This window comes from Chionomys nivalis, chromosome 19 (genome assembly GCF_950005125.1).
Source record: "Chionomys nivalis chromosome 19, mChiNiv1.1, whole genome shotgun sequence".
NCBI classification, from domain to species: Eukaryota; Metazoa; Chordata; class Mammalia; order Rodentia; family Cricetidae; genus Chionomys; species Chionomys nivalis.
Window position 1 is genome coordinate 35,215,931 of NC_080104.1, and position 20,433 is coordinate 35,236,363.

The 20,433-nt window shown below is 42.2% G+C and overlaps 1 protein-coding gene across 2 annotated transcripts in view; it reads left to right on the forward strand.

The window, feature by feature from the left end:
• Window positions 1-6,474, forward strand: part of Slc9a4 (solute carrier family 9 member A4) — a 53,363-nt gene extending 46,889 nt beyond the window's left edge. For both annotated transcript variants that reach the window (XM_057751319.1, XM_057751320.1), the window contains exon 12: window positions 4,654-6,474. In XM_057751319.1, the coding sequence (XP_057607302.1) occupies window positions 4,654-5,009 (356 nt within the window). In that variant the 3' untranslated portion in view covers window positions 5,010-6,474. The remainder of the gene's footprint in view (window positions 1-4,653) is intronic.
• The last annotated feature ends 13,959 nt before the right edge of the window (window positions 6,475-20,433 follow it).

Consider the following 20,433-nt stretch of genomic DNA (forward strand, 5'->3'; position numbering starts at 1 on the left):
CTAATAACTCAAGATAAATCTCATCATTTAAGTGAATAGAAAACAAGACCGTGCCACAGCTCTCTTCTGGCATGGTCATCAGTACTGCGGGATTCTGACCCAGGGCTGACAGCAGGCAGGTTCTTGGGGGACGGATGCGCAAGTTGTAAACAAGCATTACAGCGAACAGTCACTCAGCACTCTAAATACTAAGCCTTGCAATGTGTGCTTCATTCCAGAAGGTAGGAGTTGTTTGGTATTTGAAATGTATTTATGTATTCATCAGTTTTAATTGGAGAAGGGACTCTAACATTTATCTTATAATACTTTGCTAATTCTTTACAAATGTCACACAATATATTTTAATCATATTTGTCCCACTCCTTCCTATAGTTCCTTATAGATACCCTGTCTTGTACCACCATCACCACCCCCATATCATTTTTTATTTAAAGTGATTGACCAACTCCAATTTGTGATGCCCATATTCCCGGGTGTGGAGCATCCATTGGAGGAAAGTTGCCCTAACTGGAGCCATATCTTAAAGAAAACTGATTCTTCCTCCCCCTGAAACCATCAACTGTCTATAGTTCCTCAACATGGGTGGAGGCCAATGAACTCCTCCCCACTCTATGCTAGAATATTGTTTGGCTTGATCTTGTGCGGGCAACCACAACTTCAATGAATTCACAAGTTTTGTTGATCCTAACCCTTTAGTAGGTTCCTTTAACAAACAGCATCTCAAGCATATTTTTCGGAAAAGCCATCAATGCCTGGAAATTGTATGCACTCCCCTAGCAGGTTTTCGTTGCCGTTGCTAAACAGAACACCCAAGACCAAGAAGAGATATAAAGAAGAGATGTTAACTTGACTCATGGTTCAATAGGCAGAAAAATGCAAGATCGACGGCCCACATCAAGTGAGGTTTTGATGAGAATGCCATCCCATGACTAATGACATCACACAGCCACAGTCCATGAGAATGCTGGGCAGGCACATGCATGAGAAGACAAGGCAGGGAACTCTCCTATGTAATAACAACCTCTTTAGAGAGCAGTACCCAGTGTACTGAGAAAAACCCTCCTGAATACCTTCCAAATTTATTACATTCAATAATTATGGCTCAACAGGAGTTTATTGTGGGGACAAACTGCAGCAAGAACATACAAGAATTAAAAAGGAAACATCTGTATCGTTTCTGCTGTTACCTTTGCAGAGGAATAGTACTGGAAGCCTTCATCTAGGATAGCATCAACTGGAAATGAGACACGGGGTACCCACATGAGCAGGAACCATAAGACTGTTAAAGCAGGCTTATAGCCAACTATGCATGTAGGAAGCACTAGCCATGGGAAGGACAAGTACTCTCCAAAATGGAAGTTTCTCATGAATTAATCCGGAGTTAAAGTAAAATCATAATCTCTGATAGTTTTCCATTTACATGCCAAGTTGGTTCTAAATTTCACCCAGATGAAAGTGGTTGAACTAGAAATCCGAGAGACGAAGGTAATGAAATTCAATTTACCAGACCCCCCTTAGCAAGTTTTTTTTTTTTTTTTTTTTTTTTTTTTTTTTTTTTTGGTTTTTCGAGACAGGGTTTCTCTGTAGCTTTGGAGCCTGTCCTGGAACTAGCTCTTGTAGACCAGGCTGGTCTCGAACTCACAGAGATCCGCCTGCCTCTGCCTCCGAAGTGCTGGATTACAGTCAACATGAGAAGCTACACTCATGAAGTCTCACTCATGACCTCTCACCAGCACAGCTGCCTTACCATGAAGTGAACAAGGATACCACCAGCAGATAAGCTAGGCAAGAACACACCCATTAGTTATCCAATACCAAATGGCCGGCCCTGAAAACATACACATACAAATAAGTTTGACCAGACTGAGCAGGTTGTATTTACGTATTTAGTAAAAAGTTTGTAACAAGAATTAACAAAAAAGAGCCCCTCCCCCCAAAAAAAGACCATGGAAGCAATCACAATGAAATGGAGAGTCCTCAGTGTATGGTTAACAGTTTGATTATTCGAGATCACCTTCTGTCTGAAAATCAGAAGAGGGATGGTTTACTAGGAGACCTTTGGTGGCATGGGGTTGCCTCAACCAGGTAGCCTGGCCAACCACTGTGAATCTATGGTAACACTTTCTTTCCTGGTTCTTTGCAGGCCTGCCAAGGTTTGCATGCCCCTGACAGGCATGTGAATTCCATGATGGTTTTAGAGACCTGCATACTCTTTCAAGGCTCCTATACCTTTGGGGTTCATGCTTTATTATAATTATGGGGATCCCCACCCTAAAACCCCTCTTGTGTGTGAGACAGCTTTAAGCCAATGGAATTAGAGATGGATGGTGGTGAGGATTACAGCGAAGCAGGAAAGCTCTGGGTGCCTTTGAACTGTACTCGGAAATGGTGGAATGGTTTAATATATATTAAATAGATATTTTAAAATATATGTGTACATATATACCTTTGGAAATGAAAAGATAAGGAAGTATTGCTCTCTGGATCTGAGTCACTAAGCAATGCAAATTGTACCAAGTTGCTAATCCCCTGAGGCTTTGGCTCCACCCAGCCCCAAGCAAAAGCACTTTCCCTGTTTCTCCTTTAGTCATGGTAATTAAGCCTGTTAGTCCAGGGATGGTAAAGATACTCAGGTGTTACTTGAGAGATAGCCACTGTCCTTCCCTGGGACAAGAGGACTGGGTGCTCGCCTGCAGGTAGACATGTTAACGAGGACCAAGTATGATCCCTATCCTCTCTCCTCCACCTTCTCCATTACAGAATGTTCCTTCACATTTTGGGTAGAGCTAGTCATTTATGTTGAGCTTAACTTGGCAAGCCTCTTCTAAATGCTTAGGCTACACTCTGCATTAACCTCGAAGGAGGCAGCGAGACTGGCTAGACTCTGTCCACTCATGGAGAGTTCTTCCTCAGGAGGAGTGAGTAGAATGAAACACGAGACAGGGTTTGTGGATGGAAGGGAGTGTCCACACCTCAGAGAGTCTTACAAATACCAAAAGAGCTGGAGGAACGGAGGTTTAAGCTCCACTCAGCACCAGTTAAGTGGAAATTGGGAAGGAAAACCAGCAAATAGATTATCTTTACCTCCAGTAGAGCATCCCCTATGTCAGCCCCCAGCTACCTGCCCATGATGATTTGGCTGCATTTTGGAAAAACAATTCTGAGCAGGGTATTTACACTTTTCTTGTGTCTAGTAATATATGCATATTTTTATCGAGCGCAAGCCTTTAGACATACAATATTAATTTTATGTCGCTTCTTTTGGCTTTATTTTCTTTTTGCATTTTTAGGGGGTGGGGATGGAATGTGGGAGAAAGAACAATTTTCAGATTTATAAATAAATGCCTGAAAATGTTGAAAGTCTGAAGAGAACGTGTCAGGGAAAAAAAAATTCATGAGTCTAAAACTTGGAAGAAACAATAGATGACATTTGTGATAAAGCTCTTTTGGTAAAGGGGAGGAAAAGGTACTGTATTTTAGGAAAGGATAGAAATTTTGAGATGACTCAAAAACAGAGCATCACATGGATACCTGGTGGTCCTGCCCCTCATAACACAGCCTTAGCAGCATACATGTGATACGTACAGCTGACTTCTGCATCTAAGAAGACTTTTTTTCTCACCCTTATTACCCCCCAAATGCAATAAAACAAATATTTGTTTAGCATTTACAATGTATTGGGTATTACAAGTGGTTTAGAGATTACTTAAATGAAACTGTAGGGTGTACATAGGTTATATGCAAACGCTGTGCCATTTTTAACGAGAGACCGGAGCATGTGTGAGTTTTGATCTGTCTCCTGAGGATACAGGGGAACGGCTCCAACCCCACTTTTGCCAGCAGCATCATACTGAAAGTCGCCTCGTCTTGAACAATAACTTTAGGCACTTTCCATAGGATTTGAGGGCAATGGTTTTATACATCTCTCAGGGCCATTAAGGTAATAAAATATGCAAAACAAGAAGGACAGAGACAGGCACACAGCCCTATCATGTCATCATGTACCACTGCAGTCTGCTCACAATCGACTCCATTGACGGGGGAGCATCTGCCACTGCCTGGGATCTTTTTGACTCTGCCCTCCACATCTCTGTTTCTCTAAGATTACATTTTCAAGATCCAGGCAGTGAAACTCAAATGTAAAAGCTCTCAGAAAGCAACCAATTAAGCATCTAACCAGGAGCCGGGCATGGGGCTCACACCTGTAGTCTCAACCCTTTGAAAGACAAGAGAAGGCCATCCAACATGACAGGATGAGACCTTGTCCCAACGAAACAGAAACACACAGGGGGGAAAAAATCCCAACCACTTTCACAGAACTTTTAGTATAGCATTTACCTTTTAGAAGACAAAACTTTTTTTAGTATATGCTTTATATTATTATTAATCTATTAGTGTGATAAGCTACTCTGCTACACATCTAGGGGAGACTGGCTAGACGCACAGGTTTCCATGCATCCCCGTTTATTTATAGCACCAAGCATACAGCGTTGCCCACCCCGTTCCTCTGAGGTTGTGGTGTTGAAAGGGAAAGCCACGTTAGCCATAAAGCGGAGAGCAGGAGCTGCAGTCTTGAGCCTCCTTGCACCTGGGCATGAAGTCTTAACTCCGATTTCATGTTTTCTTTCCGTTCTTGTCACGATGTCTTCTTAGATGATGAAGGCATCGATCCAGGACTCCAGCCCTTGATGTTCAGAGCACACTCGCGAGCAGGGTCCCTTCAGGAAAGACGGCCGACCCAAGCAATGATCCCGATGATGGGCTTTCACAGAGGAGAGAAGGCGCTCAGCTTCAGCTACCGAAGCAACAGCAGCTGGGAGGAGCATGCTGGATGGGGCAGACGGGACGTCATCCGGCCCAAGCCACTGTTCTACGCAGTAGATGAGGAGTACGAGTCTGGAGAGCAGACCGAGGAGGAGACATCAGCAACCGGGTCCAGATGGATAGCCGAGCACAGACGTAGCAGAGAACACTACAAATCCCACAGTCCTTTGCTCCATAGAAAATAGTACACTATGCTAAAGCTGTTGGGTCGCTCCAGAGTCTCTCTTCTATTACCATAAAAGAAAATTCTCACAGTTGAGAACAGAGCTATTGACTTTGCATTTTTGAAGCTTTTGGACACCTATCTATAAAACCGGATGACCTTCCAAACAAACTTGAAGGATGAGCCACATACTTGTCTTGTGCCTTGGTGTGTCACAGAACTTAACTCCTCAGAACAGTCAGCCATATCTAAGGATTACAGGAATCTACCAAGTTCTCCTGATTTTCTTACAGACATCAAGGGGGCGGTACTGGAATTTGGAGATATGTAATGATGGAAGCCATTAGGAAAACTCATTGCTGAAAAAAGAACCAAAGAACAAAGAATTCATCACTTAGAACGCATAGGAACCTTCTGTTACAACCGTCTGAAATATGCCATATGTCAAGAACTATGCGTGACTGGTTAGCAATCCTGTTCCTATAGGCTGTAATTAGCAATCAATTAGAACTGCCGGGGACCTTTGAAGTCATTTGGCTCAGTTCCTAGAGTTTTCAGATTGGGGACACTGACAAAGGTCCCATGGCAGGTTGATCACCTTGCAAACTGAATACATTTGGCTTTAATTCCTTTCTAACTCTTCTGTTTTCAAAGATACAGTAATATACCTCAAATGAGAGGTGAACTTTGTTGCAATATTGTTATATTTAATCAGTGATATGGATAGATGCGATCTACATTATAGGAGTTCATCTTTGAACAATGATTTATACACTATTTTTTTATAATTAGAGTGTTAATTTAAAAATAAACTTGAGGGGCTGGAGAGATGGCTCAGTGGTTAAGAGCGTTGCCTGCTTTTCCAAAGGTCCTGAGTTCAATTCCCAGCAACCACATGGTGGCTCACAACCATCTGTAATGAGGTCTGGTGCCCTCTTCTGGCCTGCAGGCATATACACAGACAGAATATTGTATACATAATAAATAAATAAATATTAAAAATAAACTTGAGAAATGTAAGAGGCCCAGTTAATTAGCAATGAAATGAACAAAAGGATTTATCTGCCCTGAATCTGAAGTTTGTGATGTTTGGCCCTGGAGTTTAGTAACTATTCTTCAGATGAGTTTTTCATGGCGATTATTCCAAACCTGACCTTGAACTTCACAAGTTAGCCTGGCAATTTTACCAACCACTTTCTCTCTCCTCCTGCCTTACTCTTTCGCTGTCTCCTACCTGGACATCGACAAGTGCATAAGCATTTCTGAAACGCTACTTCCTATGTCAGATAGCTAGACCCGTGGCATTCGATTTAATAAAGAGCCTTTGACCATTACTGCTTTACCCATCTCTGCCATGTGCATCTGATTGAAGCAAATACATCTTTGAAGGCCACCAGCAGACACGCCCTGTTGCTACAAATTTCTCTGACTCTCTTAAGTTCTAGGTGCCCCTGTATTTCCTATGGATATCAACTCCGACCTCATGACTTTGCTCCAGATTTCCTCTGCATGAGTGATCTCACCTAGGTTTTTATGGCCAGAGTAGAGATGAAAATCAAAGAAGCCCATTGTTCTTGGGAATCCCGAAAGAGAATGTGTTTTGTAAATCATACAATATCTTTATTTTAATAAAAATCATGTGCTGTCAAGTGAACATAATAAGCTCAGATGAGAGAAAAAGCACACATAAAATTCTGGGAAGCAGTGATAAAAGGAAGAAAGACCTTTATGCTTTCGCAGAGAGGGGGTGAGTGGGTCTTCAATCAGGAGCTGGAGGTCAGAGGCAGAGAGGGGTCACGAGAATGCACCTGTGCAGAGTTATGTGTACAACCTAGTCTTCAGTGGGAGAAGATGCCGCACCTTCCTTTCTGGATTCTGTCTACACAGCAACAGAAATCCAAGTGTCAAGAGCTCCTTCCCAGAATAGTTAATCATATCTAAGGATTACAGGAACCTGTCAAACGCTCCTGATTTTCTTCTGGACATCAATGCCATTTAGAAGAGGGGAACTGGGATTTAGAGCAATGTAATGGTGGAAGTCATTAAGAAAACTCATTTCTGAGCAAAGAACCCGATTCTATAGGCAGAGTGCAACCAGCATCCAGGTTAGTTGACAGGGAAACATGACTCTTGGCTATGATGCACTGTTGAGGACAAGAAGACAGTGCTCACAGCTGTAGCGCATAGTCCAACCTTGCCTTTGCAGAGTTCTATCTCTTCTCTACAGTGGTCACGTCGGGTACCCTGAGTATATGCCTGCACCTTCAATAGTTTCCAAATCTATAAAGACTAGGGATTTTTGCTACATAAACACAGCTATAATAAAGGAGGCATAGTATAGAAGGTAGGCTCAGGGAGAGATTAGCTCTAATAGTAAATAGAACAAGTGTGATAATGTGTTATCAACAGTTATTTAAAACATGAGAATCACTCATTCCTGGAAATTTCCATTTAGTAGTTTGGGTGGCGGTTGGTCATGGGTGATTAAAATTGTGGAAAGTGGAACTTGAAAGCAGGGAGGCCCCCTCTATCGTGCAGAGCAAAGGTAAGTGAGAAACAGAAACAGAAACGCAAACAAACAGTCCTGCTGGCGTGCTAAGCTGTCTGTCTCTTTCTTTACTCCTTTACTGCCCATTTAAGGGGGCTGACTTGGTTCTTTGAATACATAGTAGAAAAATGTTTGGGATGGCTGGAGTCACCCCAATCATCTGGCCACTGAATCCTGTAGGCCACCAGTCACACAAGCAGACTTTATTTTACTAGGTGTTATCCTTCTGAGGACATCTGCATTTCTACACCTTGGTTGGCTTTGGATATTGGAGACTGGAGGTAGCCCCAAAGCACCTCACCAAGTGGTAACTGGTCGAGGGCCCTGTGATGCTGCTGAGGCTGGTGGCTCTATCAGTCTGGGAAGCTCACTGTAGAACAAGCTCTTTGGACATCCTGTAGGGTTCCCATCAGTGGTGGAACATTATAATATTTTCCATGTTCTCCTTGGTGGCAGCTCAAGTTTGCAACACGTTGAGGGTTAGCAAGTGTCTGGGAATGTTCTGGGTTGTGGGTTTCACTTAGGGAGTTTCTCCAGCAGGAACCAAGCTGTACAGCAGAGGGAGTTTCCTCCTGGGTGTGGACGATCCACTGGCCTTTGCTTCTCTTTACTGGGAGGGGGAGAAATGAAACGAGAATTCCTATCTAGGGCTTGGCTTCTCAACCACGAGCTGCCAATGTTTTCCACCAGTAGTAGCCCCAAAGAACTTAACATTTTATTTTCATTTTCAACCTAGAAAAAAAAAGAAGAAAGTAAACAGAAAATAGAAAAACAAAACACACACACACAAACAAACACAATGGCAACAACAAAGCAAATGTACACCCAAAATCCTAATTTTTTCCTATGAGTATTTGGGGTTTTTTTTGTTTGTAACTCTCTGAAAGCTATATTAGCATGAAGAACACTGGGGGTCAGTGGATTCCAAGGTGGAGTGAAGGCATCTCCTTTCTTTATTAGTCAACAGTTTTTACTTGAAAGATTTTTCTCCATGCTTGGAATCTTTTTTTTTTGGTTTTTCGAGACAGGGTTTCTCTGTGGCTTTGGAGCCTGTCCTGGAACTAGCTCTGTAGACCAGGCTGGTCTCGAACTCACAGAGATCCGCCTGCCTCTGCCTCCCTAGTGCTGGGATTAAAGGCGTGCGCCACCATCGCCTGGCCATGCTTGGAATCTTAACGTTCCTCTTCTAATCTAACATGAAGTCATAGTTCCCTGTGCTGTCTTTGTCTACAACCAGAGAAGCATTGGCTATGGAACAGACTCTGCGCCAGCACAGTGCGGGAAGAGATTTCAGACATGTTATCATCTTCCTGTCCTTATTCCCTTCCTCTCACTGAGGCTGTCTGCTTCTGCACTTTCCTTCTTGGGCAAAACTTATGTGTTCCAAGAGTAGGCCTGGAGATACCAGCTAACCCTATGATAGAACTGTCATTCCTTCTTGAGGAATGCCTGCTCACCACAGGTGTGCAGACAGAACTTGAGTCTTCAGCAAGGAAGCCCCTCGAATGTTCTTTACCAACTCAGAAGCTTGCTGCACTGGCATTTAGGCATCAAATGAGTATAATAAATTCAGAACTCAGGCTCTGGGGTCATACATTAGGTAAGATAATTGCATTCCTAAGCTTGAATCTGCCAATTGATTAAAAGATGGTCTTACAGAGTGATCTTGAGGCTTAAATAGGATAATCTGTGCAATTTTCAGAGTATTATCTGTTTTTGTAATAATAAATATATTAATTTGTTGATTATTATTTAGGCTCAAATACATGAACTTGTAACACAAGACATTTGTCGATATAATCACCCAAAATGGTGTAAACAACACGGGCATTTTCTAAGGTGTCCTCTTGTTGGTGTAATGGTATGTTTGGAGAGCTGGTGTTGGAGAGGGGTGTGTGACAGCAATGGAGAACTTTTAAAACCTGTGTCATCATACTGCTTGTCTCGTTCAGAGCCCACTGGTCATGAGCCAAAGCCTGGGAGTAGAGTCACAATGTCCAGTCAAAGCACAATCTCCACTTGCTTATTTGTACCCAAATTTAGGACAGCTGTCCTGGAACATAATTTTAATCTTTATCTATCTTCAAACGAGTTTATTAATCCCAGGTTCAGCCTGTTGTGCTGGGGGATCAGTGAACACCAAAATATTACCATCTATCTTATAAATGTTGAGGGAAAGATAAATGTTTTAGCAAGCCATGAACAAAAGAATTTCTAATATATTCTATGATGCCCCCAAATCAGGCCAAGAAAAATTCAAAAATGCAAAAGCCAGCAATTATGTTGATGTTGCTAGAGGGTTTTGTAAATATATTTTACCCGTTAATAAAATAGCTAGTTTCTTGCATGTTTTAGGTTTTTTTTTTTCCTGTAAAAACTCTGTCAATGATCTTATTTCTAATCCTCCAAGAAAACCAAGCAGCACCAACAGAAAGCTCCTCTTCCGGCTCTCAGTCACAGCTGCTTCTTTTCAGAGGGGCATTGGCCAAAAGAAATCGATGAGAAGCCCACTAAGTGCAGCTCACTCCTGTGAGTCCCTTGCATCTGTGAATCAATGGACTAATAAATTCACTTTCTTTCCAGGACTCTGATGCATTTCGAAGACACGTGTGCTTACATTCTGGAACATGTTAGGGTTAAAAATTTCCACTTCCCTGCCTTCTCCAAGCTAGGATTCCTCTGAGAAAGGACAGGACCAAGACAGTCCCCCACTGTGAGCTTGAAGACACAGAAACTGTCACAATACTTCCCTGTCAGTCTGCTGGCTGCTGACCTGCTGCTCACTGAAGCTAACAGAAAGCTGATCTCCAGCAAAGGAAAGAAAAGGAAGAATATTAATTTTTTTTTAAATATAAGGTTTTCGGTTTCTGTGTTTTCATCCTCTTGAGCTTCTGGCAACTAGACGCAGAAGCAATTAGAAACATTTAAAATAGAGGCTGCATATCCTACTAGCGACCTCTCTGGCAGCTCGAAGGAAGGAAGGGCCTGCAGAGTTTCATTTATTTTTGCTTCCTTGTAGGAGTTTTTCCAAGTAAACCGGGAACAGGCGAGACCAACTCCAGGTTTCACCGGTGTTCTGTTTCAGGCTGAAGCAGCCCTTGTTTTGAGTTTGTGTTTCCCCTGGATGGCGTTCAGGAGTCAGCAGTATCTAAGTGTGTCATCGCTAAAGGGGTTGCATGCCCAGCCAGAGAGAGGAGGGAACATGCCTCCAGAGTCCTAAGCCACAAATGAAACCACCCTTCAGAAAGAGAGGGATGTGGGGATATACATTCTGTCCTTCAAAAAGAGAATATTCTTAGAAGAAACGGGCAGAAAGGGGCTGATCCCAAGGTACACCCATGGTAGGAGGAGTCACAGAGTCAAGACTGAGAGCAGTGAGGTTTGATAAACAGTACTTACTATACCCCACCCATGTTCCTGGAGCTGAAGTTCAAGTCTGAGTGTAGACAATGCAGCTTGTATTACTGCAGTTTCTCTCCATGGCATGTGGCCTTTCAGGCAGGGCTCAGGCAAACACATCTCAACACTGTTTCCCAAAGGAAATTGAAAACTTAAGAAGAAACTGTATCTATGGTGACCACAGGTAATTAAATTCTCCCAGGGAGAAGGAACAGACAATAAGATATTGAGGGCTGCCTAGCAGTGGTTAGTTTCAGGGTGACTTAGGGGAGGAGTCGAGGGAGAATGGGCCCTATTGTGATACTGTCACAACGTTAGGGTAGCAGGCCCAGGAAACTCGCAGGATGGGAAGATGTCTTTATGATGGAGAAGTTGCTGGAAAGTCTTAGAGTACAGCCTGGTGTTCTGATTTAGCACCACAGGGTGAGTTCTGCAGGCTTCTGAATTCTCTCCCGGATCATAGAGAAGGCAGTGTACCCTGCAGCAGATAACAGCCTACCATGAGCAGCAGGTAACATCCTACCTACAGGATGATGCTCTAGACGCTATAGTCCCTTCCTCCCTCAACACAGCTACAGAAAAGATACCAGAAGCAGAAGATGTGAGTCCAGGCGCTGACTTCATCGGTCTCCTTGTGCTAACGACAGATCCCATTAATTGCTCAACTCAGTTTCACGTCACTAAATTGGGGTGTTGACTTCTCCTCCACTGCCCTCGTGAAGGAGATCTGAGGTTCCAGTGAGGTCTAGAGTTTAGTAAACGCTAAAGCCTAGAGTGAGTCCTTTGTGTGTCTATGAAAGAATGGCGGAAATGCAAGAGTCAAGGAGACGAAGAGCGGGAGTAAAGATGCCTGACTTAACCTGCTCTGTGCTGTCACAAAGGCAAGACATAGCTTGAGAGGTGCAGTCTTAGGTAGGGTTTCTACTGCTGTGACGAGAAGCCATGGTCAAAAAGCAACTTGGAGAGGAAAGGCTTTATTTTGTTTATGCTTCCACATTACAGACCATCGCCACAGGAAGTAAGCACAAGAAATCAAACAGGGCAGGAACCTGGAGGCCATCGATGGGTGCTGCCTACCAGCTTGCTCTCCATAGTTTGCTCAGCCTGCTTTCTTATAGAAGCTAGGGCCACAAGTCCAGGTTTGGCACCACCCACAGTTACCGAGGCCTTCTAACATAATCATCAGTCAAGAAAACATACCACAAGCTTTTCCACAGGTCAACTGGTGGGGGCATTTTCTCTAAGGTTCCCTCTTCCAAAACAAAGCCGGGCGGTGGTGGCGCACGCCTTTAATCCCAGCACTCGGGAGGCAGAGGCAGGCGGATCTCTGTGAGTTCGAGGCCAGCCTGGTCTACAAAGGGAGTTCCAGGACAGGCTCCAAAGCTACAGAGAAACCCTGTCTTGAAAAACCAAAAAAAAAAAAAAAAAAAAAAAAAAAAAAAAAAAAAAAAAAAAAAAAAACCCTCTTCCAAAACAATGCTAGCTTGTGAGAAGTTGACTTTAAATTAGCCAATGCGTTTAAGGAAAAAGTATTCAATGACCCTTACTGAAGCATGACAAAGACTATTAAGGCCGCAGTGGGGATACTATGAGGAGAAATTGGGCGGAAATGTCAATATAACAAGGACAAGTAGAAATTTATAGAGCAGGTGAAGTGGGGAGGAGGTAACCAAAGGGAAGCCTTAGGACTCCAGGGGATTCTGGCTAAACTGACCTAACAGGATTCTTACTGAAGAAAGGTCAGGTCACCAAATATTTTGTGTAGGGTGAAAGACATGGAGCCCAATGAGATGTGAAAGTTAATCAGATATCAGAGCTGTGGATTCTTGCTAAACTCACTGAGCAAGGCTCTTTTCTAAAGTATATATTGCGTGGATGTATACAGATTGGTCTAGAGGAAAGTTCATGTTTGACCAAGGAAAGAATCTTGGTCATGTGTGGGCTGTGGAATCAGAGTATCTAGAGTTTCTTGGAAGGTAAAAAAGCATAAAAGTAGAAACTCTATGAAACAGGAAAAGAAAACACGAACCTCAACTATCAATGAACAGTTGTAAAAGGACTGTTAACCCATCAATTAACCAAGGAATTATCATTATGGTCCAAACAATTTGAATGAAAATTCAAAGTATCTCATATATAGGCACTTGGGATATTGGATATGAATTTAGAAGTCGATGAAGAAGTCTTTAGGTGGGGAATAAAGAAATGAGTTGTCCCTTTATCTGAAGTAAAGCATTTCTTATCTTTAGACAAAATTATTTGTAATTCTGTTAGTTTTGTACATTTTATAGAGCTGTCATTACTGAAAGAAAATGTGGGTTTTTTTTTTAAAACTAGTGAAATCCTAAAACAACAGTGGTTGGAGAAATTTAGAATTAATCTAGAAAACTGAGTTGGTGAAAATCTTTTTAGTGTGATGTGAACCAAATTTGTACATCTGCCTAAACCAATGGGTACAGCTTCCATACCGGCAATCTGGTCTCTCTGACCACATACAGAGCATTGCCTGCAGTTCAAACTTGCCTCTCATTCAAATCTATTTTGTCTTATGTTTTCAATAGACTTGACCTTAAATCCTCTTCGTCCTGTACCAATACAGCTGGTTCTCATGAGTGCCTTCCATTCAGTCACTGTTAACTTTGTCAATGAATAATACCCTTGGGATACAACTCAGTTTCCACCCCCCACCCCAGCGGTGAGTTGTCGTTTTAACTTGTAAAGCTACTATTAGTGTTTGAAAGACTGCCTTAAAAGTCAACTTACAAAGCTTTCCTGCAGCGCACACAACGCCTGTCTGCGCTCTATGTGCTACCATACAGTTCGCGAGCTTCGGGTAAGGGGCTGGAGATTGAAACACACAAAGACACACAGACAAAGAGACACAGGTACACAGGTCATCTTTGATGCCAGAATGCTGCCAGAATGCCCCCAGAATGCCCCCTTTGCTTTGTTCAGGGGCAGCTTATATAGGGATAGCCATGCCCCAGCCAAACTCACCAGAAACCATTCTCTTGCCATCAGGAACTCCCGAGGGTCTCGTGCTCAGAGCAGCTGTAGGCACTCAGATCAAGGGAAAGCAAGTTGTTTACAAGAAATTCAGCATCTGGGGGCTCACTGCTCCCAACACTTTCCCTTTTCATTATGCCAGCTGCTTATTTTGACGTATTATAAATAATGGTTTGAAGAAGAAATTGGCATGGTAGCAGATTACAATCTTGTAATATACAGACCGTGAGATAGTTGACAAATTCCTCTAACCTTTTGCTGTGTAGCAATTCCCTCTGAGTTGGGGGCCAATTTAAGCATTCTATCCTGGAGGGGAGCTAAGATTCAGGAAGTTCTGAAGAGTGTCTCATAAGACTCAAAAGCAAACAACTCACAAGTCTCAAGCAGACCTGAACCTTACCAGATTCACAAGGTCCCTCATTCTCCAATGCTATTAAGACATAAGGATAAATAAGGAATATAAGGTATGTAGGAGCTCCAGCTTCTGGTTATTAACTATGCTAGGTTAAAGTTTTCAGTGGTGCATATCTTTGAGTCATTTCTGCTTTTGTAAGTAACCCCAATAAGCTCATTCATTCACCAAGTTGGACTTAGATGTGTTGTGACTTTGATCTTCTGTTAGTTTTCTATCTGCTGTGAATAGATGTTTAGGCTGCGCCTCCCCAAGGAGAGTGCCACATAACACAAACAATGCCTGGGCAGGGATAAATAGTACCAGAAAGGAGCTGAGGAGTGGCTGAAGGACCTTTGAAGTGGGCGCTATGAATGCAACAGCGGCTGTTCTGTGTAATGTTGGGGAAGACAACAATAGGGCTGCCTTTCCCTGTGAGGTATGGGATGGCATGATTCCTAGTGGCGGTGGTGGTGGCTGAGCCTCATTGTGGGTAACTGGGTGCACAGCCACAGCTGAGCTGCCTAAGTATGAAGCGTCCACTGAGGAGAATCCTAAAATGAATTCATCACTTGACATGGGGTCTCATTCTTCCTTGGTGAGTAGGGTCCTCTTCAGAAGTATGGGGATGCTCCCCACAAGAGCCGAAGCACTGGAGAATGTACTATAACCTGTGAAAGTAACATGTATGAGGCATGATCATAACCAGCCTGTGGTTCAGCTGTGTAGCTGCTTCTATGGGTGGCAACCCATTCAGCTAAGGCTCCATTGTCTTCTCAGAAAGAACTCGCTCTCCCCAGCCGCTGAGAGTTTTAAATATGAGTACACTGCATTTATGTGATTTTCATTTTTCTTTCTCTGCCCTCCAGTGCCTACCATCCCTTATCCTTTCCTGCAATCTGTGTGTGTGTTTGTGTGTGCTTGTACAATCTTTTGAGACCACTTAGTGCCCCTGTACTTACATATACGTGTTTGGAGCTATCCACTTAGGAATGGGGGTTCATCCATGAAGCACTTACTTGTTTAAGGGAGGAATTACAATGGAGAGAGGACTTAGGGTTGCTAGTCTCTACATTACCTTTTTGTCTTAGTTACTTTACTATTGCTATGATAGAACACCAAGGCCAAAGGAGAAGAAAGGGTTTATTAAAGCATACATCTTATTGTCCATAATGAAGAAAAGTCAATGCAGGAACTTAAGGAAGGAACTAAAGGAGAGGCCAGAAGAAATGCTTACTGGCTTGCTCCATATAGCTTGCTTTTCTATATACCCTAGGACAACCTGTCCAGGAATGACACAGCCCACATTGAGTTAGGCCCTCCCACATTATCATTAATAAATAAAATGCCCTACAGACTTGCATTAGGCAATCTGACAGAGGCATTTTCTCAAGTGAGGCTCTTTCTTCCCAGATGCATCTAAGTTTGTTTCAGGCTGACAAAACAAACAAACATACATACATACAAAAAATACCAGGAAACCTTTTATTAGGAAGAAGTTTAAGAAACAAAAGATGAAAAGATGAGATTGAGTCACTTCTGATTGTAGGGATGGGGGCTCAAGGTAAAGAAAATGCAGCAACACAACTTGTATCTAGTTAAAGAGCCCCTCTCAAGTTCCAAAAGTTGGCGTTGCAGGAAGAGCCAGCTAACAGAGCAAGCTAAAGGTGATAGAGAACCTCCCCACCCTCCAGGTCTGACCTCTGATACAGAGGAAGGGAGAATCCGTGATTCAGCATGCAGATCGGGAGTTTACAAATGCCCCAGTGCAAGAGACCACCACAGTCAGGGAGTTTCCTGTCTCTCAACTACTTAAAGTAGAGACGCAATTTTAAGACAGCAACAAGTTTCTGTGATAGCCTTACTCAAGTGGCTGTGGGTCTGGGAAAAGATGGCATCAGTCTGAGGGCTGGATGTGGAGAACTGAGCAATGGAACCACCCATCTCTCCTTGGAACAAAGCCTGCATCATCTGAGCCACCAATGCGAGGGAAATAAGTGCTTTACAGAGTGGCTCATAGGAACTATCAGGGATATTTATTATTACCAGCACGGTTACCATGACTATCAGGGACTGGAAGACTAGAGAGGAAGGGCAGGCGTCACTGAGAGAACTGTGCATAAGAAAGGCAAGGCATGATACCCACCCGGTTCACTGGACCTGCTGGAACTGTATTACAGGAGATTTTATAGGAAGGTCAATTCAATATGAATCTGGGGTGGTGGGGCTTTAGTGGCTTTGCTGAACTCCATGGTAGGGCATGACCTTTGTGACATAAGAAGAGTTTGACAAGTTTAAATGACATAGACCAATGTGTAAATTGGGTTTATAAAATGCAAAAGAAATAAGGAAGTGGTTAAGAATGACCAAGACAGACAGAAGGGTGTGTATGGGCCACTCAATGGAATGTGGTAAGACTTGTGTTGATCTGGAGTTCTTGGGGGAAGAAGAAAGCCAGATATTATTCTAGCAAGCTTATAGAAGGCTTTAAGGCCTGCTCAACAGTCTATAGGAGAAGACATTGATCCTGCCCTAGTAGTGAGCAAGTTCCTTCCACAGTATATAATGTAAAATATATTGGGGCAGAGTTCATCCAGGCTTGGGACCTTCCAGTGGCTATGTGGCCATTGATTGTAGTACTGACCCAGAACTGCTGGGTCTCCAGCACTTGGCATAGCAAGCAGACCTTGAGCTCCAAGCCCTGCCTTGATTGGCTTCAATCAGTATATAAACTTTCTATCATCAATTAGAGTTCTGTCTATGACTGTTGAAAAGCAAACCTTTCTAAATGGAAAAAAATTCAATATGCATGGACATACTGGGAAGATTATAAATTAATGTCTATAGGCAAATAACAACTTCACTAGCTATTAGCTCATGGCCCATCTCATTTCAGCACCCAAACACCCTGCTGCAATCCTGTTATATGTTACATGACAATGCTTGCTTTGTTGGAGGCTTGTGAATATAAAAGTAGGGTGGCTGCAGTTTGGCCAAAGAGGAACAAAACATCTCTGTGAGTAACAGAGATCTTAGGGAGCGGGGCTCAGCTTGCTTCGTAGACTCTGGTCACCCTAACTTCAACTTCCAGATGAAGAATGCTATCAGAAAGAATAGACTAACAACAGAATAGGTTGCAGCAGCTTCTAAGTCCCCAGCTGTGCAGCTTTACTGACAATTGTTGACAACTCACTGGAGATGTCACCCTGATACTTTGACACCTGTCAGTCAGGAGTCACCCTGACTGACAATCACACATAGCTTAATGTATAGAAAGACCCAGCGGCAGCAAACTAAATGCTCAGAACGAGTCAGGCAATGACTGAGGGCAACCGACAGCTCTTCAGAACCTCACTTCACCCATTGTTTGCCTGAAACCCCAAGTCTCCTTCCCTTGATAGTATGTGCTCAATTTCTAAAGAAGCTTGTACCTCCTAATTATAATAAAAAACTTTTAAAAACCTACCTCTGTGTTTATTTTAGCCTCTTTAGGATTTTTTGGTTTACAGTCTCTAATCTTTCTTTCTTTCTTTCTTTCTTTCTTTCTTTCTTTCTTTCTTTCTTTCTTTCTTTACTATGACCATAGTAAAAGAAACATACATGGGCCAAAACTGTTTGGAGAACTGAAACAATCCTGGCATCAAGTAATACACCTGTTTTATTCCCATCTCCTTGCTCCGTACTCTTGCACATGGAGATCAGTATCTAAACTGCTGCCTTATTATTGTACACTTAGAGTTTTTCTCTAGAAACGCTCATTTCCATATGACACCGTATCAATTTACTTTCTTTCAAATGCACTGTAATTTAACCACATGTAAAAGGAGAGAACACAGATGTTTGTACTTTGCTGGTCTTCCTAGTCACTCCATGGACCAAGTCATTTCTGAAGCAGATACTTGTTTATTTGGGAAAAGTCAAATCCCAGATTCTCTGCTGGTATGTTCACCCCATGGATAGTCCTGCCTGACATGTTCCTAGCTGAGACATTCACATCCAGACACAACTCTTTTCTAGAGGCTGGGCCATACACCTGTGTAGTCATCGTCAGAACAGGACTTTGATGATTTGGGAATGTAACACAAAAGAATTCTCCTGTGCTATTCCAGAGCCTTCAAGAGAACATTTGCAGATAGATTCATACACACATGAAATCTGTCAAGAGAAGCGTCTCTGAGAATAGATGGGGTGTAGTGGGGATAGCAGGAAAGGATTCAGACCACACTGCAGGATTTATTACTATGAAAGAAAACAGGGAAGAGAGAAGTGGATAGGGAAAGCCTCAGCCTGTGGTCCAACCCTGAGAAAGTCATCACCAACTCTAAGGCATTCCTTAACAAAACCTAACAAGAAGCAGGGATGGCTGCTGCAAGTAGCTTCTTGGAGTGAGAGTAGCCGAAGGAAGTATGGCCTGGTATGTTAGCACAGGATCGATACGATGTTTGCCAGCAGAGACAACGAATGAGATGTTCCTGGAACAACAGCTCATCCTTAATTAAAAATTATTTCAAATATGACAACATTCAAGGGATGCTGAGATGCCCTAAATTTTGGAGAATGAAGTTGCACACTGCCACCCTCTGAGGTACTCAACATCTATATAATCCTTTTTCATTTTCTCTACCTATAACATTACTGATTCTTATAGGACCCAAGTTTGTTCTTAAACTGAAAGAAAATGATTGACAGGTAAGGGTAGTCTGTGTCATCACAACAGAATGAAAAGTGTTTGTAAGGAAAATAACGGCAGGTGAAAAATATTTGCATTGAGTGTAGCAAAAACATGGGTCAATGACGTGCCTGTCCTTGGCTCTTCATTTGTTTATTTAGTTGACAATAAACAGGGTCACAAGTTGGTGACTGCTTAAGTCTACACACTATGTATGAGCTAAGTCAGCAAGTCTATGTCTCCAAGGTGGTTCCGCAACCAATGTTGAGTAATCTTTCTTCTAGACGTAAAGTAAATGGTAAAGTCGAAAAGCCTTGTTGGCTATAGTCTATGCTGCTAACTTCTTTTGCTACAAAATGCAATATTTTTAAAAACATCATAATTATCAACCCAAGCAAATCCATGAATGGTGTGGCTACTGGAAAAATGTGAAGGAAGAGGTGTCAAGCCCCATCCAGAATTATTGGCCAAAGTGTGGCAGAGTCGGGACCACCATCATTGCAGCTGAACAATGAATACACCCACAGAGGCATCAAAATCAGCTTCAGGCCTTAGAGAAATAGACTTACATAAAGACTGCAGATAGCATAGTAGAGAAAAGTTACTGAGTTGATTGGAACGGGTTTTGTAATATTTAATAAGACCTACTCCCAATTCCCAGAAGCTTCTTTCCTGGAGGATTCCATTGCTTGACCTGATTTCCCTGGAAGAATTCTGTTCATGGAGATAATTCCCTTTTTAAAATAATTTATTTTTATTTTATGTGCATTAGCATTTTGACTGGACGTATGTCTGTGTGAGGTGTCAGTGTCTACTCATGACAGCAAATGGAGATACTACTAAATAATTCCAGAAAAGCAAAAACCAGGATGGCACCAACAAAAATTTCTTGGAAGTGTTAGGATGACTTTTATAACCACCATATTACCTAGAATAACTGGATTTCATCAAATTATTATATATAAAAAGAATAAGAAAATATAGATCCTACCTGGGGAGAGCTATAGCAATCTACCTCTGAAGGGGCTCTAATGGTTGGTTTCATAGGTTTGGACTTTAAATATATTTAATATGCTTATACTTAATACTCATAACTGTATTAACAAAGGGTAATATATTGTTTCTAAAGAATTAAGTGAAACAGAAATTCTGGAATTGAAAATGTACTGATTGAAATGAAAAATTTACCAGGTCAACCTTAACAGCAATTTGAGTTCTTGGAAGAAAAAAATCATCCAATTTGAAAATAAATTACTAGATTCCACACAATCTGATTAAGTAAAATAATGAATGAAGTAAAATAAAGAACCTACAGAAAACTGAAGCAAGGAAGTTTGCAAGGAAGCAAATAAATAATCATATAAACAAACAAACAAAAAAAAAACAAAACAGAGATTGACCAAATGTTTACTTAGAATTTCCACACTTCAGTG